The sequence below is a fragment of the Heterodontus francisci genome, chromosome 12, assembly GCF_036365525.1.
Source record: "Heterodontus francisci isolate sHetFra1 chromosome 12, sHetFra1.hap1, whole genome shotgun sequence".
In the NCBI taxonomy this organism is placed as follows: Eukaryota; Metazoa; Chordata; class Chondrichthyes; order Heterodontiformes; family Heterodontidae; genus Heterodontus; species Heterodontus francisci.
In genome coordinates, this window is record NC_090382.1 from 85,042,925 (window position 1) to 85,068,861 (window position 25,937).

Consider the following 25,937-nt stretch of genomic DNA (forward strand, 5'->3'; position numbering starts at 1 on the left):
AGGCAGTACTCAGAATCGAAGCCAGGTCCCTGGAGCTGTGAGGCTAACCACTGCGCCACTGTGCCACCCCTGTGATTACCCCACTGAAGTTGGCACTGAAGTGATGACATTATCCCGCGCATGCCACTTCGTCCTGGCAAGATGTAGTTGCGCATGTGCGCAGATTGCCGCACTCTGGTGACGTCAGCGAGCCGCTGCGTTGTCAGGAATCACTTTGGAAATTTAATAGGTTGGGTTGCATGTTTGTCATTACTGTAATCACATCTAAAACATATACAACCAGTATTTCCAGAGCAAATTACATGTTTAAAAAATCTTTTTCCTTAACACCAGTATTTCTTTAACAAAAATATCATTATTTGACATAAAGTAATGAAAAGAACAACTTATTTCTTCTCCCTTCCTACATACTTTCAATTAACTTATCTAGCTTCTTTCCCTTTCTGTCTGGGTATCTTCCTACATTTCCATTAGCTTGACTCTCAACATCTGAGACTGGCAGACCTGAACTTTGACTTTGACTACCAACTCCAATTTAATGGTTGGGTCTGTGAAATTGATTGATTCGTCTTAATCAAAGACCCTAACTCACTTTGCTCCACTGGTGAATTCAGTGATATAGGCAAACTTTCAGTTTCTTTGAGACTTTCTTTCTGACTTTCACTTGGGACTATAGGAATTTGGACCAAAGGAGGTTTCTCATGCTCTCCCTTTGTGAGATTTTCTCTTTAAAGTAAATGATCTACATGACACTGACACTGTCTCTCCCCAATCGGCACTAGATATGTGAATGCACCTTGTCTTTTTTACAACAACTCCAAACACATACTTCTCTTTATCACCTCAGTGGTTTTTCACCATGACCTCCTGACCAGCACCGAACTCTCTAAGTTTCATGTCTCGAGTATCATGACTCATCTTCACTCTGCCTTGCTTTTCTCTTATCTTGCTATTGACATCAGGCTTAAGAAAACTAAACCTTGTCCTAGGAGCATGTTTAAACACTCATAAGGTGAGCAACCTGTTATAGACTGTAAGGTTATTCTGTAAGAGAACAGAAAATTGTTTAGCCTGCATTGAAGAGAAACATGGAAATTACTGCCCAGCTTGTCAACTAGCAAATAAGTTCTGCAAAGACTTCTTCACAATTTGTTAATTTCTTTCTGCAGCACAATTTAATGCTGGGTAATATCATGGTATTAGAGTGTGTTTGACTCCAATCTTACTCAAAAAACATTTCAACCTCTTCTAACGTAAACTGTGTACCTTTATCTGACACCAACACTTCTGGCAACCCATAAATTGCAAGCCAATTTCTCAAAACCTCAATAATTTTGACACTTATGGTATTCAGCACAGACTCAACATTTATCCACTTGCTATAGCTAGTGACAAAAACAAAATACTCTGATAATCTACATCCCAGAGAACTTAAGGAAGTGGCCCCAGAAATAGTAGATGCATTGCTGGTCATTTTTCAAAATTCTATAGACTCTGGAACAGTTCCAACGGATTGGAGGCTAGCAAATGTAACCCCACTATTTAAAAAAGGAGGTAGAGAGAAAACAGGGAATTATAGACCGGTTAGCCTGACATCAGTAGTGGGGAAAATGCTAGAGTCCATTATAAAAGATGTAATAGCAGAGCACTTGGAAAACAGAGACAGGATTGGACAAAGTCAACATGGATTTAAGAAAAGGAAATCATGCTTGCCAAATCTACTGGAATTTTTTGAGGATGTAACTAGTAAAATAGATAAGGGAGAACCAGTGGATGTGGTGTATTTGGACTTCCAGAAGGATTTCGATAAGGTCCCATACAAGAGATTAGCATGCACAATTAAAGCACGTGGGATTGGGTGTAAGGTACTGAAATGGATAAAGAACTGGTTAGCAGACAGCAAACAAAGAGCAGGAATAATCGGGTCTTTTTCTGAGAGGCAGGCAGTGACTAGTGGGGTACCACAGGGATCAGTGCTAGGACCCCAGCTATTCATAATATACATTAATGATATGGATGATGGAATGAAATGTAATATATCCAAGTTTGCAGATGACACAAAGCTGGGTGGGACTGGGAGCTGTGAGGAGGATGTAGAGAAGCTCCAGTGTGATTTGGACAGGTTGAGTGAGTGGGCAAATACATGGCAGATGCAGTAAAATGTGGATAAATGTGAGGTTATCCACTTTGGTGGCAAAAACAGGAAGGCAGATTATTATCTGAACGGCGATAGATTGGGAAAGGGGGAGGTGCAGTGAGACCTGGGTGTCCTTGTGCACCAGTTACAGAAAGTAAACATGCAGGTGCAGCAAGCAGTTAAGAAGGCAAATGGTATGTTGGCCTTCATAGCGAGAAGATTCAAGTACAGTAGCAAGGATGTCTTGCTGCAATTATACAAGGCCTCGGTGAGACCACACCTTGAGTATTGTATGTAGTTTTGGACTCCTTATCTGAGGAAGGATGTTCTTGCTGTGGAGGGAGTGCAGCAAAGGTTCACCAGACTGATTCCTGGGATGGCAGGACTGACGTACGAAGAGAGATTGGATTGATTAGGCTTGTATTTGCTAGAGTTTAGAAGAATGAGAGGGGATCTCATAGAAACCGACAAAATTCTAACGGTACTGGACAGACTAGATGCAGGAAAGATGTTGCCGATGGCAGGGGAGTCCAGGACCGGGGGTCACAGTCTAAGCATAAGGGGTAAGCTATTTAGGAGATGAGGAGAGATTTCTTCACCCAGAGAACGGTGAACCTGTGGAAATCTCTACCACAGAAAGCAGTTGAGGCTAAATCATTAAATATATTCAAGAAAGAGTTAGATATAGTTCTTAGGGCTAAAGGGATCAAGGGATACGGGGAGAAAGCGGGAACAGGGTACTGAGTTTGGATGATTAGCCATGATCGTATTGAATGGAGCAGCAAGTTCGAAGGACAGAATGGCCTACTCCTGCTCCTATTTTTCTATGTTTCCACTTCAAAGAAATTGACATGTACTCATTCCCATTGTTTTCTTGTGTTCGACCATGGAATGAAAAGACCATGGTTGGATCATTTCTCGTTCTAAGACACAGTTCACAACTTTTCACCACTCTTCAACATCTCTGTCTATCTTTGGATACCAAAACTAGCTTTTTGCTACTTCTTTCATATGGACTATCCCTTTGTGCTCTTGATGGAGTTCCTCTAAGAATCTCTCTTTAAACCTTGGTGGAATAATAACTCTTAAACCCCGTAGCAGACAGCCTTGATCTACACTCAGTTCATTTCTACATGTAAAATACTCCTGCAGTTTCTCATCATCATACTCTTTAGGCCAATCATTCATAACTGCCTGAGCACTGTCACGAAGACCCCCATCTGCCAAGAATGAGGCATATTAATTTTGTCATATGAACATTCATTTTAAACTGCAGCTGGAGAGAAGAAATTACTTGTTTAAAAGGAGATCACCAGACACTTGGCTGGAGGACATTTGCATACAAAAGAATTGCTTACTGATTCAATTAACAGAGTTTGGGCTGGGCAATGGTGATCCACATCTAGTCGGGGTAAGAAACAGCATTACACTTTGCCCCCTTCCTCCCCCCAACCGAGAGCTTTGAAATCCACAAATGCAGGAGTGGTTCAGCCAGCTGGTCACATGACTAACCAGCTGTTTCAGGCTTTTTGAATTAGACACAGGACAGTTTGAAGACAGACTGTAGATTGTAACTGAACCTAGAACAAGACAGTCTCTCTCCTAGCTGGCTCTCTCTCACTTTCTCACAAGCCTCCAGACCCACTGAAGTCGCTTAAACCTCAAGAGAGAAAAGACTCCTATATCAAAACAAGTTAAAGCGTGCACTGGGCCCCAATGAACAGCAAGACCTACTGGCAACCAAAGACTCCACATTGAACTTAAAGGACCATAAATAATTACCAGATATTGCCTCAAATCTTTCCCCTTTATTTCTTTCTACTTTTTCTGAGTCTATCTGCTTGTGTGTTTATTGTGTATGCATGCTAGAGTGGTCGCATCACATATTCATAGTCGTTAACCAAATTAGAGTTTAAGATTAATAAACTTTAACCTTTCTTGTTTAAATCTAAGAAGACCTGTCTGCTTTCTTTGCCTTTCAATTGGAAAGCAGTGAACAAGGATTCACTGAGGGGGAGCTAAAAACAGTGTTTTAAAAATTAAATCCTGTTACGGTTAGACCAAGCAAAGGCTGAGAGGGAACCCCTAGACACCCTATCTTGCCTGGTCATAACAAGCACTTTACTGAGAACCACATCCATGCAAGTTTCTTCACTAATTTATCTGGTAGACACTGGCATTTGTGTATGTAAAGTAATTCACAGGTAACTCACTGGCTAAAAATAAAAGTGTCTTCACTTCCTCAATGTCAGACGTACTCTTACTGATCCCTAATGTAAATAACTCGGCCCAGTTTAATTGTATTTTCTTAAGCTAATTCTTTCCACAGAGAGATTTTGTTCCATCTTACTATTACCAATGGCAGGTAATAGGATGCATCATCAACTTCCACCCGAACACTAACTTCACCTAACACTGGAATACTGCTATTGGAATAATTTGTCATTTTTACTCCAGTTTTTTGTAAGGGAATGTGACTTAGGGACTTCTTATACTCTCCTTCCAAGATAACAGACACTGCGGCAGATGTATCAATGGTAAAAGTAAGTTATGAATCTCCCATTTTCATTTTTATTGTGGGTACTGGAATTATAGCTTCAGACCTTTTACTCTCATTGTCCATGTGTTGTATTTCTTGCCCTCTGACTGAGTGCAATTCTTGATCTTCCGGCTCGATAACATCAACTGCTGTTTCCATATCTATCATATGTGCATTCGAGGACTTCCAGGCTGCTGAACTAGCTTTAGGTCTACCACAACCTTGACCTGGGGCATTGCCGTGACCTGGAGCTTTACCGTATCCCCTATTTTTATATCTTGTAGCCAAATGTGTAACGTGCATTCATAACTCTTTATTAGGGTTGAATTTCCCCATTGTCCCAAAATATGTCATCAGTGACAGTTTTTCAATTTCATGCCGTGCTAACTCTCAGAGTTGTCCTTGAACACGATACGCAAACACATGCAAAGCAATCTAAATTGTCCAAACCTCCTCAAAATCGACTTTGAGAGTTCCAAAAAGTGTGTCATAATGTTCTTCAGACCATAATCTCTCAAATGAAAAGTAAAAAAGATTTCTATCCCGTCATCATCTTTCTGTTGTGTACTCACTGACTTAGTCGAACATGAGATCTCACAGTGTAAGCAGCCATTGCCCAACTTCATTTACAGCTCCAACAGAGAGGGCAGTATACAAAATGCTCAATGTACAAACTGCTCAGCTATTACATATATCACATGGTTATTGTTGCTCACATCCCAAGAATTTTTTTTATATAAAGGCACCCACTGATGTATCTGCGCCAACATGATATGCACTGATGTTTGAGCACACGTAAATTCACACACACTCACAAATCTATATCCAAAATTTCTGATGGCCGGAGATATGGAAATAAAATGACATTTACAAATATTCACTGTCCTTTTACTCTTATCAACAAATAATTTTGTAATATGGCAAAGTGAAGCACAAAGGAGAAGGATTAAGAAGGTGAAAACACACATTGCAGCAGTAACAAGAGGGTTGACATGCTTGGTAAAATACAAGAAACGTGTATGATTGCATTACTACAATCCAAGTGATCACACTTGACAGAAGGTTATATCTGTTAGCCATGAACTTGTTCATCAGGTTTTATAAACTGATATCAGTCACCCATTTGAATACATTTGTTCTGGAATGTAATCACCTTTTCACCTCTGTTTCAAGTTATTTTATCTGCCATTTATATGTCCCCAGCACAGGGGACATATAGAAAGGCAATGGTTAAACAATCTACAATAAGTAATAGCCCCAAATTAATTTGGAACATGTGTATGATGTGGAACTGGGGTGAGAGGAGGGCAAAGTTAGGGTGAGCAACAAGCTTGCATGGACATAGCATGAGTCATGGGCCATTTTAACCTGATGGCCTTGTCACCATATTCCAGGACTAACTCTCGCCTGAACCCAATGGAAGGATGAGGAAACAAAATTTTGGCCAGAGGGACATCACCATCAGGAACCCTAGAGAAAGTCCTCAGCACTAAAGTAGGTCATGGGAGGAAGTACAGGACAGCAAAGGTCCAAAGTTTCCTTGTGATAAAGAAAGTAAGACTTGCATTTATATAGCACCTTTCATGACCACCAGATGTCTCAAAGTACTTTACAGCTAATGAAGTAATTTTGAACCATAGTCACTGTTGTAATGCAGGAAACATGGCAGCCAATTTGTGCACCAGCAGGCTCCTACAAACAATCGTGTGATAATGACAAGATAATCTGTTTTTGTGATGTCAATTGAGGGATAAATGTTGTGAAGGATGCCAGGGATAACGCTGATCATTCTCCCTTTGGCAGGCTGTGACTAGTGGGATACTGCAAGGATCAGTACTTGGGCCCCAGCTGTTTACAATATATATCAATGGATGTGGGGACCAAATGTAATATTTCCAAGTTTGCAGATGACACAAAACTAGGTGGCAATGTGTGTTGTGAGGAAGATGCAAAGCGGCTTCAAGGAGAGTTGGACAGACTTAGTGAGTGAGCTAGAACATGGCAAATGGAATATAATGTGGAAAAATGTGAGGTTATCCACTTTGGTAGGAGGAACAGATGTGCAACGTATTTCTTTTATGGTAAGAGATTAGAAAGTGTAGATGTACAAAGAGACCTGGGTGTCCTCGTCAATAAGTCACTGAAAGCTAGCAGACGGGTGCAGCAAGCAATTAAGAAAGCAAATGGTATGTTAGCCTTTATCGCAAGAGGATTTGAGTACAGGAGTAATGAAGTCTTGCTCCAATTGTATAGAACCCTGATTAGACTTCGCCTGCAGTACTGTGTGCAGTTTTGGTCCCGTTACATTAGGAAGGATATTCTTGTCATAGAGGGAGTGCAACGAAGGTTCACCAGACTAGTTCACGGGATGGCGGAACTGTCCTATGAAGAGATTGGGGAACCTGAGCCTGTATTCTCTAGAGTTTCGAAGAATGAGAGGTGATCTCATTGAAACCTACAAAATACTTAATGGGATAGACAGGGTAGATGCAGCTAAGATGTTTCCCCTGGTTGGGGAGTGTAGAACCAGGGGACACAATTTCAAAATAAGGGGGACACCACTTAGGACCAAGATGAGGAGAAATTCCTTTACTCAGAGGGTTATGAATCTTTGGAATTCTCTACTCAGGGGGCTGTGGAAGCTCAGTCATTGAGTATGTTTAAAGCAGAGATTGACAAATTTCTAAATACCAATGACATAAAGAGATTATGGGGATAGTGTGAGAAAAAATGCATTGAAGTGGATGGTCAGCCATGATCGTATTGAATGGTGGAGCAGGCTTGATGGGCTGAATGGCCTACTTCTGTTCCTATGTTCCCCTGTTTTTTCTTTGAAATACTACCATGGGATCATTTACACTCGCCAGTGACGGCACACAGGGCCTCAGTTTAACATCTCATCTGAAAGAGGGCAACTCAGATAGTGCAGCACTCCCTCAGTTCTGCACTGGAGTGGCAGCCTAGATTGTTGTGCTCAAGTCCTGGAGTGGTACTTGACATGATGGGCTGAATGGCCTTCTTCTGTGCTGTAAATTTTCTATGTTTCTATGGTTTGAACCCATAACTTTCTGACTCAGAGGCAAGAGTACTACCAGTTGAGCCATGGCTGAGACTCCTCGTTGTCCTGGCCTACAAGGAATGCATTAGAATTCTAAGTAAAATTATCTTGCTTTTCTCTTCTGGTCCTGGATCCAGCTGACAACATCCTTCTCTAGTGTGATTAGTTTTATGCACAATTCCAATAACCAAATTGTGAAATCACTTTGAGGTTCAAATAATGTCATCCAGCACAGACTTTTGAATATTTGAGGACCCCACCTACCTGCAGCAAGTGGCTTACAAACCTCCTGAAACTCAAGAGTTAAATTAGCAGTTGGTGAGAATGCAGCAGAAAGAGTCAGGTGATTACTCAGCCCCTATTTTAACAATGCCCCCTCCCCCACATGCCCTGTTTTTTTCGGGTGCCCAGGTGCTAAAAATTGGGCTAAAGACTCTTCCTGGAAAAGTTGAATAAAGGAAATAACTCACCTGTCTGATAACTGTCCAGAAATGAAGGAACCGACCAGCACTCCCACGAAGAATACTGATGCTACAAAGGGCCCTTTCCAGTCATTGTTACACACTAAGTCCCACTGAAATGCAAAGAGAAATGAAAATTTCCATATATGTGGTTTGGGAAAAATTACAGACAAGCTATTTTATTGTACTGGATCTAAAAATGGACAGAAACAGGATACAAGAAAAGCCCATTTGGCTCATCGAACCTACTACGATGCCAGCCTCGGCTCATGGCAGTGATTACAACTCTAAGCAAGAAGGCTGTGACTTCAACAACAACCACAACAACTTGCCTCTACATAGTGCTTTTAACATCATAAAATGTTCCAAGGTGCTTCACAGGGGCGTTATGAAACAAAATATGGCACTGAACCACATAAGGAAATGTTAGGGTACATGACCAAAAAGTGGTCAAAGAGGTAGGCTTTAAAGAGCATCTTAAAGGAGGAAGGTGAAATAGAGAGGTGCAGAGATTTAGGGAGGGGATTTCAGAGCCTGGGGCTAGGCAGCCGATGGCACAGCCACCAATTGTGGAGCGATTAATATCGTGGTGCTCAAGAGGCCACAATTAGAGGAGCGCCAATATCTCTGATTTTGAGCCTGAAGGAGATTACAGTGATAATGAGGGGTGAGGTCATGGAGAGATTTGAAAGCAAGCATAAGAATTTTAAAATCGAGGCATTGCTTAACCAGAAAGCCAACACAGGTCGATGTGCATGGGGTGATGAGTGAAGGGGACTTACTGTGAGTGAAGATACGGGCAACAGAGTTTTAGCTGACGTCAAGTTTATAGAAGGTAGAACGTGTGAGGCCGACCAGGAGTGTGTTAAAATAGTCAAGACTAGATCTTACAATATCAAGGATGAGGAGTTCAGTAGCAGATGACCTGAGGCAGCGGTAGAATTGGCTGACGTTACAGAGGAGGGAATGGGCAGTCTTAGTGATGGTACATCTCACTCCCGAAGCTTGAGCACATAATCTAGGCTGACATTTCATGTCAGTACTGAGTGGTGATGCATTTTGTATGAGATATTAAACTGTGATCTCATATGATCTTTCAGATAGATGTAAAACATTCCATAGTACTACTTGAAGAAGAGCAGGATGGTTTTCTGGCAAACATTTTTTCCATCATTACTGAATCAGATTATCTGGTTGTTCATCTCATTATTGTTTGTGGGATGCTGCTGTCACATTTGTCAATGTTACATCATAAGTACTTCATTTGAAACATACTATGTACATGAAAGGAGGTGTAAAAATAATTCTAACAGACAACATACAATTTGTATTTTCATTGTATCTCCCAAATATATGTTCTCTGTTGAGAGAAATGAATAAAATCCTTGAATTTCCAAGGCAGAACTGTGAATTTTTTTCACATTGTCTGAAAATAATTGAACAAAACTCTAGATTAATTAATTTTCACAGACAGAACTATTATTGATCCATCAAGACAGAATCATAGATTCATAGAAAGGTTACAGCACTGAAGGAGGCCATTCGGCTCATCGTGCCTGTGTCAGCTCCTTGTAAAAGCTACTTAGCCCATCCCACTCACCTGCCTTTTCCACATAGCTCTGCAACTTTTATCCTGAGACTGGTTCTGGACTTCCCAGCCATCGGGAACATCCCCCTGCATCTAGCCTGTCTAGTCCTTTTAGAATGGGGTACATGAACTGTCAACAAAATGGAGGACAAGACACATGAACCTCAGCATCTCTTGCCCTCAAATCCACATCCATATCTATGAACACTGAAAACCAAGTAAGCATCTGCATGGAAATGCAACAAATAATCATACCTCAATGTGAGCTATACAAACACAATAAAACAAGACCCTTTGTAGCAGTAAACAAGAACTCTCCAGAAGTCTTTTTATTAAAGCTTGTTGAATCTTTGTTAAAGTTAAATCTGTGACTTCAAGTGAGATTCTTTAGCCTGAGATGTGACATTGGCAAAGAGATTATAAAAACAAATAATACAGAGGTATATTCGGAGATATTTAGGATTGTATCATGGCATTTGCTGAAGCTGATATGTCTGCAGTCTGGGGAATTGAGCCATTTGTGACTCATTTGAGGCAGGCGTCAGATGGATGCAATTATGTTGTGACGGATCTGAATAACCAGATAATGGATCAGATGGTCCAACATTGCAAGTACAACATTGCAAGCTTTTGATAAGGTCCCGCATGGGAGATTGGTTAAAAAGGTAAGAGCCCATGGGATCCAGGGCAATTTGACAAACTGAATCCAAAATTGGCTTGGTGGCAGGAAGCAGAGGGTGATGGTCGAGGGTTGTTTTTGCAAGTGGAAGCCTGTGACCAGTGGTGTACTGCAGGGATCGGTGCTGGGACCCTTGCTGTTTGCCGTGTACATTCATGATTCAGATGTAAATATAGGAGGTATGATCAGTAAGTTCGCAGATGACACGAAAATTGGTGGTGTCGTAAATAGTGAGGAGGAAAGTCATAGATTACAGGATGATATAGATGGGCTGGTGAGGTGGGCGGAGCAGTGGCAAATGGAATTTAATCCTGAGAAGTGTGAGGTGATGCATTTTGGGAGGCCTAACAAGGCAAGGGAATATACAATGAATGGTAGGACCCTAGAAAGTTCAGAGGGTCAGAGGGACCTTGGTGTACTTGTACATAGATCGCTGAAGGCAGCAGCACAGGTAGATATGGTGGTTAGGAAGGCATATGGGATACTTGCCTTTATTAGCCGAGGCATAGAATATAAGAGCAGGGAGATAATGATGGAGCTTTAAAAAACGCTGGTTAGACCACAGCTGGAGTACTGTATACAGTTCTGGGCACCACACTATAGGAAGGATGTGATTACACTGGAGAGGGTGCAGAGGAGATTTACCAGGATGTTGCCTGGGCTGGAGCATTTCAGCTATGAAGAGAGACTGAAAAGGCTCGGGTTGTTTACCTTAGAGCAGAGAAGGCTGAAGGGGGACTGATTGAGGGATAAAAAATTTATGAGTGGCATTGACAGGTAGATAGGAAGAAACCTTTTCCCGTAGTGGAGGGGTCAATAAGCACGAGGCATAGATTTAAGGTAAGGAGCAGGAGGTTTCGAGGGGATTTGAGGAAACATTTTTTCACACAGAGGGTGATTGGAATCTGGAACGAACTGCCTGAAGGGATGGTACAGGCAGGAACCCTCACAACATTTAAGAAGTATTTGGATGAGCACTTGAAATGTCATAGCATACAAGGCTACGGGCCAAGTGCTGGAAAATGGGATTAGAATAGTTAGGTGCTTGATCGCCAGCACAGACACAATGGGCCAAAGGGCCTGTTTCTGTGCTGTATAACACTATGACTCTAAGTAGGATAGGTTAAGGCATAGGCTGCTGGAAAGAGGAGGTGACTTAACATTGGATGACACTTTGAAAATAACGGATGTATTAGAAGCAGTGGATGGGCAAGTTCACAGCGAGAAACTTGTACCCATTTCTGTTTTCAGCATGACAAAATCTGAAGTTATTCAAGTGACACATTGGAATCCAGGTCCGTGTAAATGTAAACAGCAAAAGTCTGAGACAGAGTGTTTCAGATGTGGCAACTTGGGGCATTATAGAAGAGATGATTGCTGCTGTGCCAAGGGAAAGATATGCCAAGAAATGCAGAAGCAAAACTGAACAGAGCTGAAGCCTGGAAAACTATGTGAAAGAAAGAGAATTGGAAGTAGTACAACTGTGAGACGAGTTGAAGAAGTTGCAGCTGGTGACGACTTGAATAGCAATTGTGGATCCATGTTTTCTGTCAATGGAAACAACAATGATAAAGTTCTAGTGATTGTTGGGGCTGTTGAAGTGAGCATTATTGTAGACTCGGTCAGTGACAGTAATGTTATCAGCACAGCTCTGTGGGAGAAACTGCAGACAAAGAGAACAAAGAACAAACAACAATACAGCACAGGAACAGGCCATTCGGCCCTCCAAGCCTGTGCCAATCTTGATGCCTGTCTAAACTTAAACCTTCTGCACTTCCGGGGACCGTATCCCTCTATTCCCATCCTATTCATGTATTTGTCAAGATGCCTCTTAAACATCGCTATCGTACCTGCTTCCACCACCTCCCCTGGCAGCAAGTTCCAGGCACTCACCACCCTCTGTGTAAAGAACTTGCCTCGCACATCCCCTCTAAACTGTGCCCCTCGCACCTTAAACCTATGTCCCCTAGTAACTGACTCTTCCACCCTGGGAAAAAGCTCCTGACTATCCACTCTGTCCATGCCACTCATAACTTTGTAAACCTCTATCAAGTCACCCCTCCACCTCCGTCATTCCAGTGAAAACAATCTGAGTTTATCCAACCGCTCCTCATAGCTAATACCCTCCAGACCAGGCAACATCCTGGTAAACATCTTCTGTACCCTCTCCAAAGCCTCCACGTCCTTCTGGTAGTGTGGCGACCAGAATTGCATGCAATATTCTAAGTGTGGCCTAACTAAAGTTCTGTACAGCTGCGGCATGACTTGCCAATTTTTATACTCTATGCCCCGACCGATGAACGCAAGCATGCCGTATGCCTTCTTGACTATCTTATCAACCTGCATTGCCACTTTCAGTGACCTGTGGACCTGTACGCCCAGATTTCTCTGCCTGTCAATACTCCAAAAGTTTCTGCCATTTACTGTATACTTCCCACCTGTATTAGATCTTCCAAAATGCCTTGCCTCACATTTGTCCGGATTAAACTCCATCTGCCATTTCTCCGCCCAAGTCTCCAACCGATCTATATCCTGCTGTATCCTCTGACAATCCTCATCACTATCCGTAACTCCAACCAACAAACAGAGAGAAACCCAGAGAGAGACTGAGAGAGACAGAGGGAAACCCAAAGAGAGAGACTGAGAGAGACAGACAGAAACCCAGGGAGAGACTGAGAGAGACAGAGAGAAACCCTGAGAGAGACAGAGAGAAACTCAGAGAGAGACTGAGAGAGACTGAGAGAAACCCAGAGAGAGGGACTGAGAGAGACGGAGAGACTGAGATAGACTGAGAGAAACCCAGAGAGACATAGAGACACAGAGAGAATGAGAGAGACAGAGAGATACCCAGACAGAGACTGAGAGTGACAGAGAGATTGACAGAGACAGATAGAAACCCAGTGAGAGACTGAGAGAGACAGACAGAAACCCAGAGAGAGACTGACACAGACAGAGAGAAACCCAGACAGAGAGACTGAGAGACTGAGAGAGACCGAGAGAAACCCAGAGAGAGACTGAGAGTGACAGAGAGACTGAGATAGACTGAGAGAAACCCAGAGAGACATAGAGAAACAGAGAGAATGAGAGAGACAGAGAGAAACCCAGACAAAGACTGAGAATGACAGAGATTGAGAGAGACAGAGAGAAACCCAGTGAGAGACTGAGAGAGACAGAGAGACTGAGAGAGACCGAGAGAAACCCAGAGAGAGACTGAGAGAGACCGACAGAAACCCAGAGAGAGACCGAGAGAGACTGAGAGAAACCCAGAGAGAGACTGAGACAGACTGAGAGAGACCGAGAGAAACCCAGGGAGAGACTGAGAGAGACAAAGAGACTGAGAGAGACCGAGACACCCAGAGAGAGAATGAGAGAGACAGAGAGACTGAGAGAGACAGAGAGAAACCTAGGGAGAGACTGACACAGACAGAGAGAAACCCAGACTGAGAGACTGAGAGTGACAGAGAGACTGAGAGAGACAGAGAGAAACCCAGAGAGAGACCGAGAGAGACTGAGAGAAACCCAGAGAGAGACTGAGACAGACTGAGAGAGACCGAGAGAAACCCAGAGAGAGACTGAGAGAGACAGAGAGACTGAGAGAGACAGAGACACCCAGAGAGAGAATGAGAGAGAGAGAGACTGAGACAGAAGGAAACCCAGAGAGAGACTGAGAGACAGACAGAAACCCACAGAGAGACTGAGAGAGACAGAGAGAAACCCAGAGAGAGACTGAACGAGACAGAGAGAAACCCTGAGAGAGACAGAGAGACTGAGAGAGACAGAGAGAAACCCAGAGAGAGACTGACACAGACAGAGAGAAACCCAGACAGAGAGACTGAGAGAGACCGACAGAAACCCAGAGAGAGACTGAGAGTGACAGAGAGAAACCCAGAGAGAGACCGAGACAGACTGAGAGAAACCCAGAGAGAGACTGAGAGAGACAGAGAGACTGAGAGAGACCGAGACACCCAGAGAGAGAATGAGAGAGACAGAGAGACTGAGAGAGACAGAGACACCCAGAGAGAGACTGAGAGACAGACAGAGCTTCGAGAGGAGTGTGGACCAGTGTTTCAATGAATTGGGAAGTTGCACAAATGTCAAGTTAGATTAACAATTGACGAGAACATGAAGCCTGTAGCTCAGCCTATATGCAGAACACCTGTTGGTCGGAGAGGGAAAGTAGAGGCAAAGATCATGGAACTGGTTGACTGAGACATCATAGAGCCAGTTCAAAGTCAAACACACAGATCTTCACTAACGAAGGAAGCTGAACCATTTGTACGGTTTATGGCAGTTCATGCAACACCCAGAGCAATGACAATTAGAGAGATTGAAAGAGACTCAGACAAAGAGCCAGAATTGAACGACATCAGACAGAGAATCCAAGCTGGAAATTGTGTAGATTGCCCATTCATGCCATACATTGTTATACGAGATGAACTGTGTACAATTGGGAAGTGTATTCTCAGAGGTAACAGACTTATAGTGCCACAAAAACGTAGGCCTAGACTGGTGATGCTAGCTCATGAGGGTCACTTAGGAGTGGTTGGTACTAAGCAAAACTTACGAACCAAAGTATGGTGGCCAGGGATGGAGAAAGATGTGGAACAGTTTGTCAAAACATGTCATGGATATAAACTTATCAGCAGACCCAAACCACCAGAACCAGTACACAGCACACTGTTACCAGCTGGACCATGGGAGGATGGAGCAGTGTACTTCTTATGTCCATTTCCATCAGAAGAGCCCATACTAGTGGTGATTGACTATTACAGCCATTATTATCAGTATGTGGTAATGAAGTATACAACAGCAGAGAAAACCAGTGTTTGCATTGACTGAAATATTTGCCAGGCATGGTCTACCAGTCACTTTGTATTCAGACAATGGGCTATAATTCATTTCACAGACCTTTGCAGATTACGTGCAAGTCACAGATATTCACCATCACAGAATAACAACTAAATGGCCATAGGCAAATGGCAAAGTGGAAAGACAAAACCAATCCTTAGAGAAATGGCTGAGGATTGCTCAGGCTGAGGGTAAAGACTGGAAGGAGATGTAGTTCTCATATGTGGCCTTGGAAAAAGCAACTACACATACTACGACAGGAAAGAGCCCGGCTGAGTTGTTGTTTAGACACAAAATATGCACCAAGATACCAGAGCTAAGGGGACATTCGAGTTGATCAGGAGGTTCGAGATCATGGTGCTGAGAAAACAGGTGCTGCAAAGTTTTATGCAGACCATAGAAGGAGAGCTAGACAGTCTGATGTGATGCCAGGTGATGAAGTATTGCTGAGATGGGAGAGTTTGAGTAAGATGGATACACAATTATCATAAGCCATACACATTTATTGCCAAGAAGGGAAACAATGTGACTGTGCAGTTGCCAGAAGGAGCACTGTATGACAGAAATTCTTTATGCGTTGAAAAGTATCATGGTGATAAAATCACAACAGCAGATGAACCAGATGTAGGAGCTGAGGAGGTGACATTCAGCAATTCAGAAGTCCAAGCCAGTGATGCTGTTGGCATGCAGACAGCTTGCTATTGAGAGGGAGAAATGTCGGTTCAAGAGGGGCTGACAACATTTCCTAATTCTGACCTGGTGACCAGAGTTCCTGAGACAACAGGAAGACCACGGTGTGAGAGGAGGCCACCAAAACAATATGAAGATTATGTGTTGTGGTTATGTTCAAAAACCATGGACATGTTTTCGTCTGATAAGGGAGGAATGTCATGATTATATGTGTGGCCTTGAATATTAGAGACTATATGGTACTTGGAAGTGGAATTGAAAGGAACTCAGTGTTGTGGGGAAAACACCTGACCTGGGAGCTGTTGTAAGGTCAGATAAGTTTTGTAGCCACAGTGAGCAGCAGTAAGCAAGAATTCTACAGAAGTCTTTTTATTAAAGCTTGTTGAATCGTTGTTAAAGTTACATCTGTGACTTCAAGTGAGATTCTTTAGGTTGAAATGTGACAATCACTTAAAACATTTTTGTCTTGATAATTCTTGTCTTTAATCTCCCACAGGGCCTATAAGCATCCCGCAGGAGGTTGTCCGGGAGAATGGTGATGATTCCTCAGAGGAAGTCACTCCTTCTTAGGGAGCACCCTCACAGCACTCAGGCAGACCATGTAGCAGTTCAGATACTCACATATAAGTGGAAGCTACATAAGCATCTTTCTGTGGGTTCACACCAGCTGCACATTGATGGAGTGGAAGCCCTTGTAGTTGATGAACACTCCTGGCTGACCTAAGGGTGCCTTAATTGCTACATGTGTGCAGTTGATGATGCCTTGCCACAAAGCCGAGCACCCAGACACTCTGACTGGCATCATCAGTGCCAAAGTCTGCATAATTGCTTGGCCTAGCAAATAGACATCAATCGCCTGCCTTATGTATTTGTGGGCCGCCGACTGCGACATCCTGCAACTGTCTCTTGCAGAGGCCTGAAAAGAGTCAGAGGCAAAGACATTCAGGGTGCTGGTAACTTTGACAGTCACTGGTAAAACATGGCTATCAGGTCTTGTTCCAGAAGGCTGTAAATGTCTGCCATCACCTGTTGTGAGTTCCTGAACCTCTTGAGACGCTGGTGTTTTTGACATGTTCGGGAAGCAAATCTGCCTGTATGCCCTGTGTAGTCTCCTGCAAGCTGCACTCTCTGATCATCCTCACCCTCCTGTAGAGTCATGAGTCTATGAAGAATAGGCTGTTGGTGCTCCTGATGCTGGAGACCTTCCGGTTGCTCCTACTGCCAGTCATTTTGATCCATCTGAGGTCCAAAATAAAACAGCTAATGTGGTACTCATGCTGATCACCGATCCAAATGGAGATCAGATGTACAAACCTCCAAAGCTGGAAAAGTAAACTGAATTGTGAAAGTAACCTCTCAAGTACTCTGAACAAAGCCTTTCACACAGCCAGCTGTGAGCTTTTAGTCCTTATCAGCATATTTCCATTTTGATTCTTCAGCCCTCTCAATTGTTACTATCTTCTCACCTTGCTTTCACTGAGTTTCAGGAAGCCTTGGAAGTTCATGTACCCTCAGTTAAATGTTAATGTGCAATTAACACATTGAAATTGACAACCAGCTTTTCCTCAGCGGGGGTGGGGGGGGTGGTGGGGGTGCGCAGTGGGTGTTGCTCGCATACAGTCAAACACAATAGAATTAAATGGGGAAGTTGGAGTGTTGGAGCCAGCTTCCTGTCACACGGTCAATTTCAGCACTGTTAACCCCTCACCTGCTCCTAAATCCAGACAATCCTTCAAGTAAATATTCATAGAAACTGCCCTGAATAGAGACTTAAGAATAAGACTGTGGTGAAAGAATCAGAGTTAATATTTCAGGTCTATGACCTTTCATCAGAACTGGCAAAGGTAATAGGCTTTGAGCAAGTGAAAGGGGGGAGAGGGAAGAAGAACAAATGAGAAAGAGTGTGATCAGGCAGAGAGCAGGAGAGATTAATGACGGAGATGTCACAGAACAAAAGGCAAAGAAAGTGTTCATCGTTGTGGTAAAAGACAAACCAGGTGTCCAACAAGAGTGTGAATGGCAGAATAATGAACAGCTCAATTCAAAAGCAAAAACATGAAAAACAGGTTAAAGACATGCACATGGTTAATAATAAATAAAAAAAAGGCAGTGATGCTCTGAAATTGTTGAACTCAATGTTGAGTCCAGAAGGATGTCGAGTGCCTAATCGGAAGATGAGGTGCTGTTCCTCGAGCTTGCAGTGAGCTTCACTGGGACACTGCAGCAGGCCAAGGACAGAAATATGGACATGGGCACAGGGTGGTGAATTAAAATGACCGCAAGCTCGGGGTCATGCTTGCAGACTGATGGCGATGTTATGCATAGCGATCACCCAATCTGCATTTGGTCTCCCCAATGCAGAGGATACCGCATTGTGAGCAGCGAATACAGAATACTAAATTGAAAGAAGTACGAGTAAATGGTGCTTTACCTGGAAGGAGTGTTTGGGGCCTTGGATGGTGAGGAGAGAGGAGGTAAAAGGTCAGGTATTACACCTCCTGCGATTGGGAAGGTGCCATAGGAAGGGGATGAGGTATTGGGGGTGATGAAGGAATGGACCAGGGGGACACGGAGAGAACAGCCCCTTCGAAATGCTAACAGGGGAGGGGAGAGGAAAATGTATTTGGTGGCATCACACTGGAGGTGGCAGAAATGGCAGAGGATGATCCTTTGGATGTGTGGGCTGGACAAGGGGAACACTGTTGCTGTTCTGGGAGGGAGAGGGAGAAGTAAGGGCAGACGTGCAGGAAAGGGAACTTCTTTCAATTTAGTACACTGTATTAGCACTCCCCTTGTCTTTTGTTCTGTGATATCTTTGTCATTAATCGCTCCTGCCCTCTGCCCTATCACACGCCTTCCATTTTGTTCTTCTTCCCTTCCCCCCTTTCACTTGCTCAAAACCTATTTACATTTCTAACATTTGCCAGTTCATCGACATGAAACATTATCTCTGCTTCTCCCTCCACGGATGCTGCCAGACCTGCTGAGTATTTCCAGCACTTTCTGTTTTTCTTCCAGATTTCCAGCATCACAATATTTTGTTTTTATTTTAGGAATAAGGCTATTGCTTCATGGGGACTAAAACATAGAAATGCAGAAAGGTTATGGCACAGAAGGAAGACATATGACTCTTCCTGTCTGTGCCAGCCACAAAAGAACTATTGTTATGACAGTGCTTCTATATTTTTTTTTGAAGACTCATGTATTTTAGAATTATGGTCATTGTTTTATTTGGGAAAACTGAAAAGGATTTGATGGATTTTTGTTTTCACTGAGGTCACTGCAAGGACACTGAGAGGTTTTGTTGAAAACCACATTTACTGGAAATCACCTGTCTTCAAATAAATACCCAGCAAGGGTTTTTTGACTTGGGAGATGTTTACAGAGAAGTGAAAGGTCAAGATTTAGAGGGGTCAGGAGGCTTGAAACTTGAGATATTGTTTTTGGTTTTGCTTTGGACAGTATGTTGGGGTGTGAACTGCTCTGAAGGCAGTTGGCGAAAACCAGTCAAGACAGCAGTCACCATCAGCATCCTCTTCCATATCTTTTGAGAACTTTCTGAGAATCAAGTATAAGAAATAGAGAAATTGGTGCTGCATTTCTCCCAAAAAGCCTGCCAGAATCCCCTGTGGCCACATTTTTCATGGAAAGCCTGCCAAACTGACCTTCACTGTCACCTGAAAAGACTTTTTCCAGAAAGATCCCAGTGACAGTCGTCTACGCGTATTCGGGCGCCAAACCAAAAAGGGCCATCTCTTTTTTCTTCACAAATTAGCAAGTATTTGACCAAAGTATTTTTTTGTCTTTTTTTTTGTAACAGAGCTCTAAACAGAATATCTCTATTTTTTTCGGCTAACGTGTGTGTGTGTGTGTGTGTGTATGTGTGTGTTATGGGCTAAGGTAAGAGGGAACTTTCATATTTCAATCTGTGTTAATGCTTTGCTTCATTACTGGTTAAGTCTTGATTAAAATTAAATTGATAATTTTGTTGTTTATTGAAGAAACCTGAGTGGTGTATGTTATTCTGGGATAAAGAGTATATGATTGACCACATCGGTAACTGGGTAAACATGTTGCGACCTGTGGAGACAAGGAACTAGAGAAAGACAGTGCACTCCTCCCACCTCAGTCGTAACACTATCCAGCCTAATCCCACTTTCCAGCTCTTGGTACATAGCCCTGTAGGTTACGACACCTCAAGTGCATATCCAAATATTTTTTTATATGTTGAGGATTTCTGTCTCTACCATCCTTTTTCAGGTTGTGTGTTACAGCTCTCTTGGCTGGTTTTCTCCAACTGCCCTCAAAGCAGTTCACCCCCAACACCCTCTGGGTGAAAATTTTTCTCACCTCCCCTCTAATCCATCTACCAATTTCTTTAAACCTATCCCCCCCTCCCCAGTCATTGACCTCCCTGCTAATGGAAATACTTCATAGGAATATACAGCATAGGACTTAGGATCAGGAGTAGTAGGCCACTCAGCCCTTCGAGGCTGCACCGCCATTCGATAAGATCATGGCTGATCTGGTTGTGGTCTGAACTCTACTTTCCTATTTGCCAGCACCACCCCCCACCCCCCCAATAACCCTTGACTCCTTTGCCTATCAAAAATATATCTAACTCAGCATGGAATAAATTCAATGATCCAGCCTCCACTGATTTCTGGGGAACAGTATTCCACAGAATAATGACCCTTTGAGAAAAAAAGATTTCTCCCATCTCTGTCTGAAAAGAGATACCACTTATTCTTAAACTCATCCTCCCGGTATCCACTCCATCAAGTCCTTTCAGGATCTTGTATTTTTCAATACGATTACCTCTCATTCTTCTAAACACCAAAGGTATAGGCCCAACCTTTCTTCATAAGGTAAGCCCTTCATCCCCGGAATTAGTTGAGTGAACCTTCTGTGAACTTCTCTTCTATTGCAATGGTATTCTTTTTCAAAGAAGCAAGCCAAAACTGTACATAGTTCTCCAGATGTGATCTCACCAAGGTCCTATAGAGCTGCAGTAAAACTTCCCTACTTTTATACGCGATTCCCCTTGCAATAAACGCTAACATTCCATTTGCTGTGCCTGCATACTAACCTTTTGTGATTCATGTACCAGGACACCCAGATCCCTCTGTACCACAGAGTTCTGCAATCTCTTCCATTTAAATAGTATACAGCTTTTCTATTCTTCCTGCCAAAGTGGACAAGTTCACATTTTCTCACATTATACTCCCACTGCCATATTTTTGCCCACTCACTTAACCCTTTTTATGATTTTATTGGACGGAATTTTTTGCATGGCAAATGGGAACCGTCCACCGACCGAAAAGTCGGTGGTGATCCTGCCTCCGCCGGGCCTGGTGATCCAGTCCAGATTTTACAGTCCCCAAGCCCTTAAGTGGTCTTGGGTGGGACTTCCACCTCATTGAGGCAAGAAGTCCTGCCTAATGGAGCTGCTGGCCAATCAGCAGGCTGGCAGCTCTGAGTTCCAGCGGTGGGCACTGCTGGGACTGCAGCCCATCTTCCACATGAAGAGGAAGGACGGTCCTGGAAAAAGGTAGATTTTTGGGGCCTCACCGGGGGTGAACTGTCGGGCCGTGGCGAAGCAAGGGGGGTCGATTGGGGGGACAGGGAGTGTGTTGGGGGTCATTGGGGCATCAGGGTGACCGTCCGTCCAGTACAAGGTGCCTGATCAGGAGGTCTCCCCCAAGGCCATCAGAAAACTTTTTTCAGGCAGCTTTTCTCAGTTCTGGGCCGCCCGCCGACCAATGGTAAAATCCCTGTGGCGGCAGGCAGAGGCCCTTAAGTGACCGTTAATTGGCCACTTAAGGGCCTTGATTGTCCTGGGGTGGGTGGGTCATTTCCTGCCAACGCCGCTCCATGTATAATAATGGTAGAGGCGGGAATGGGTCTGGAAGGGCCCCTGAGCCTCCCAGTCCATTTTATGCAACCCCTCCCCACCACCTGCCTATGCTAGCATGGGTGCTGTGTGTATCTGTAAGCGTAACCAAATTAGAGTTTTTAGCTTAAGTTTAATAAATTTCACTTTTCTTCTTTAAACCTAGGTTTGTGTTTATGCTCATTTCCTTGCCTTATAATTGGAAAGCAGTGAACAAGGATTCACCAAAGGGGAGCTCAAAACATAGTGTATTTAAATTAAAACTCTGTTACAATAAGACCAGGTGAAGGCTGAGAAAAGACCCCTTTACACCTCTCCCACCTGGTCGTAACAGAAATTTGGATGCTAGCATCCAGAATTATACCCACAGACAAATGAGAGAAATTGGAAGTAGGAAGCCAAATTGTTCCCAATCAAAAAAGAGCAGGATAAATACAGGTTTTCTTGTGGTTGGGTGTGATTGAATACTAGCATGACTGCAAATGAAGCGAGTAGCTCTCCAAGCCAGGGTGAAGTAACTTGGGATAAGTTAAAAGCACTGTCTATGGAGGAGTTGAGAGAAATGGCTGAGCAGTGTGACATCACTGTATGTGGCAAGGCTAGGAAGTCTGAACTCGTAAAGCCAGTGACCAACCATTTTTCCTTTGAATCTGAAGAGGCAGAAGCAGTGTTAGAAGTAAACCCTGACAGGGTACTGTTAGCGAAGATACAATTGGAATAGAGGAAACTTGAATTAGAGGAAGAAGAAAGAGAAAGGAAGGAGAGGGAGAAAGAAAGAGCCTTCCAAAGGAATGTGAAGAAACAGAAAGACAGGAGAAAGAAAGAGAGAGGCAGGAGAGAGAGAGAGAAAAATAATATTCCGGAAAAAATATGACGAGAGAGAATTGAAGCAGCTTGAGTTAACTAGGGGGCGACAGAGTAACCCCAGTGAAAGCATAACCAATATGGAGGAGCAGAATTCAGGGCTGGGTACAAGATTGCTAAAACTTCCTCAGTTAATTCCAAAATTCAATGAGGAAGATGTGGAAGTCTTTTTTGTGTCTTTTGGGAAACTGGCAAAGCAGCTAAAAGGGCCAGCTGAGACCTGGTCTCTCTTATTGTAAAGCAAGCTAACTGGAAAAACCCGTGAGGTTTATTCCTTGTTGCCAGATGAGAGTTCATCAAATTATGAACTGACCAAAAGTGCTATCCTCGGGGCATATGAATTTGTACCCGAAGCCTACCGCCAAAACTTTAGAACCCTTAAAAAGCAAGCTAATCAAACTTATCTGGAGTTTGAAAGAAGCTGGCTTTCGACCAGTGGCTGAAGACTTTAAAAATACAGTTCAGCTATGAGGCTCTCAGGGAAGTAATTCTGTTAGAAGAATTCTCTTCCACTCTCAATAAAGACCCATATAGAGGAACAGCGATCTGGTGGAGGTGAAGGTGGTAGCCCCCCCAGTGGAGAAAGAAAGACCGCAGGAGGTGAGAGAATCAGGGCAGTGGCAGGAGATGGCCCCCTGCAGTTTTCCTGATGTATAGTGGGTCAGGCCATGATCAAACCAGCTCCCCCAGAGTAGACTGCATTGGCACTGCAGGCAAATGATCATGAGGTCTGCCTATCCAAGACTTTCTTTGGAAAGTCAGGAGACCCAGGGAATAAATTAAATGGATTTTCCCTAGCTGAGGCTCAGCGAGCCGACCCAGTGTTGCAAGAGTTAGCACAGGCTGCCAGCCTGAAAGTGAAGCAGAGGGAGTCCCTGATTGCTAATATTTAAAGAATGAGGCACTGATGAGGAAATGGAGTTCTCCTCACAGACCTGAGAGCAAGGAGTGGACAGTAGTTCACCAGTTTATTTATTTAGAGATACAGCATTGAAACAGGCCCTTCGGCCCACCGAGTCTGTGCCGACCATCAACCACCCATTTATACTAATCCTACACTAATCCCATATTCCTACCACATCCCCACCTGTCCCTATATTTCCCTACCACCTACCTATACTAGGGGCAATTGCTAATGGCCAATTTACCTATCAACCTGCAAGTCTTTGGCATGTGGGAGGAAACCGGAGCACCCGGAGGAAACCCACGCAGACACAGGGAGAACTTGCAAACTCCACACAGGCAGTAAGAACTTGCAAACTCCACACAGGCAGTACCCAGAATTGAACCCGGGTCGCTGGAGCTGTGAGGCTGCAGTGCTAACCACTGCGCCACTGTGCCACCCATTAGTTAGTGGATCTGCAGGGGTACCGGGGAGAAATATTAAGATGGGCTCACGAGACTACAGTGGCTGTACATGCCGGTTTATGAAAGACCAAAGCATGCATAAGAAAGCGGTTTGACTGGCCTAAACTCCACAAAGATGTGGTGGAGTACTGCAACAGTTGCCACATGTATCAAGTTGAGGGGAAACTCAAACCTACAGTGAAACCTGCATCCCTAAGTCCTGATAGGAGGATCCTCCAGCAGAGGGCTGGTGAACTGTCAGGGACCCCTGCCGAGAACAAAAGGGGACAGGCAGTCACACGGCTGTCAAATGTTTAGGAAGAGAAGAGGAAAAAGTGACCAAGAGGGCAAATTAAAGGAAGTCCAGGAGGAATCCCGGATGAAAACCCCTACTGTCTGGTCAGCCAACCCCGAAAAATATGAAAAGTTAGACTCCATATCCTCCTATGTAAATGGAGATTCTCGAAGCAACCCACCAGCGGTGCTAACAGCATTTACAGGAACCTTCAGAGACAAAGAGAGACCTCGAGGGGGCACAGAAACCATGAGGGTGACTCCTCACCTAGTCAAAGTGCCATAGGAGAGTGCAGTCAAGTCTGCACACATACCTGCATCCCAGAGAACAAAGCAGAGGTTAACAAAGATTCCTCCCCCAGAGTCAGAGGAAAAGGGAACCACCTATCCCCTGAAGGCAAAAGCCTTTGCATGACTCAGCAAAATACTGTCAGGGAGTTCAGGATAGACCCGCCTACTACTAACTCTCCTGAAAAAAAAAGCAGGAACCAAAACCCTAGGCAGTCATGGCAATGGGCAAACTGAAGAAAACCTTCCCCAATTAACCACATGAATACTGGGATGCCATAAAGGGCAAATTAAAGTAGCCCTGGCATCCACAATTTTAATCAGCTTTAAGATCTATGAATGAGTGAAAATTAATGAGTGAAATGTATGGTTTTTCTTTCTGTATCTTATATTTCTCTCAAACCTATGAATGAAATGCGCTGTTTTTCTTCAAATCGCATTTCATTCTGGTGTGGAGGTGTCATGCAGGCCCCGACTTGCCAAGTATGAGGCATATATTTTGCCCCATGGACATTAAACTTTAAATTGTTGCTGGGAAGAAAAGAGGGCCTATCACAAGGAATTGCCAGGCCATTTGCCAGAAAGACATTTTTGCAGATAGTGTTGGTATAAAGGAACCAGTCCCTGTTTCCCCAATACACAGAAGACCTGGTCAGACCAGGTTAGTCACATGACTGACCGGCTATTTGAATTTGAGCTTGCCACTGAGTGTTGGAGGGGGAGAAACCTGTTTGCTCCTAGACTGAGAACACCTCTCTCCTGTCTGCTCTCATCGCCTTCTCATGGAACTAGAAAACCATTGAAGACACATGAACCCCAAGAGAGAAGAGTCTCCTACAGTGAACAAGGTTGAAAAAGACGAAGGTTGAAAAGACGAAGAGCAAGAATTACCTACAAAAGGACTATACAGTGATCTCAAAGCACTGTAACAAGATATTGCCTCAAAGTAAAAGCAAAATACTGCAGATGCTGGAAATCTGAAATAAAAACAAGAAATGCTGGAAATACTCAGCAGGTCTGGCAGCATCTGTGGAGAGACTCTGCAGCTCTTCTTCAGACCTGACAAATATTAGAAATGTAAAAGAATTTAAGCAAGTAAAGCAGGGATGGGGCAAGAGATAACAAAAGAGGTGTTGATAGGACAAGGTCACAGAGAATAACTGACCAGAAGGTCATGGAACAAAGGAAAACAGTATGTTAATGGTGTGTTGAAATACAAGGCGTTAGTACAGAGAGGATGTGAATTGACTG

At 43.6% G+C, this 25,937-nt stretch overlaps 1 protein-coding gene across 6 annotated transcripts in view; it reads right to left on the bottom strand.

Annotated features, from left to right (window-relative positions):
• The window catches only part of LOC137375967 (organic cation/carnitine transporter 2-like), a 171,435-nt gene that overhangs the window by 126,776 nt on the left and 18,722 nt on the right, over positions 1-25,937 (bottom strand). For all 6 annotated transcript variants that reach the window (XM_068043777.1, XM_068043775.1, XM_068043779.1 and 3 more), the window contains exon 2: positions 8,205-8,308. In XM_068043777.1, coding sequence (XP_067899878.1) covers positions 8,205-8,308 — 104 coding nt within the window. The remainder of the gene's footprint in view (positions 1-8,204; positions 8,309-25,937) is intronic.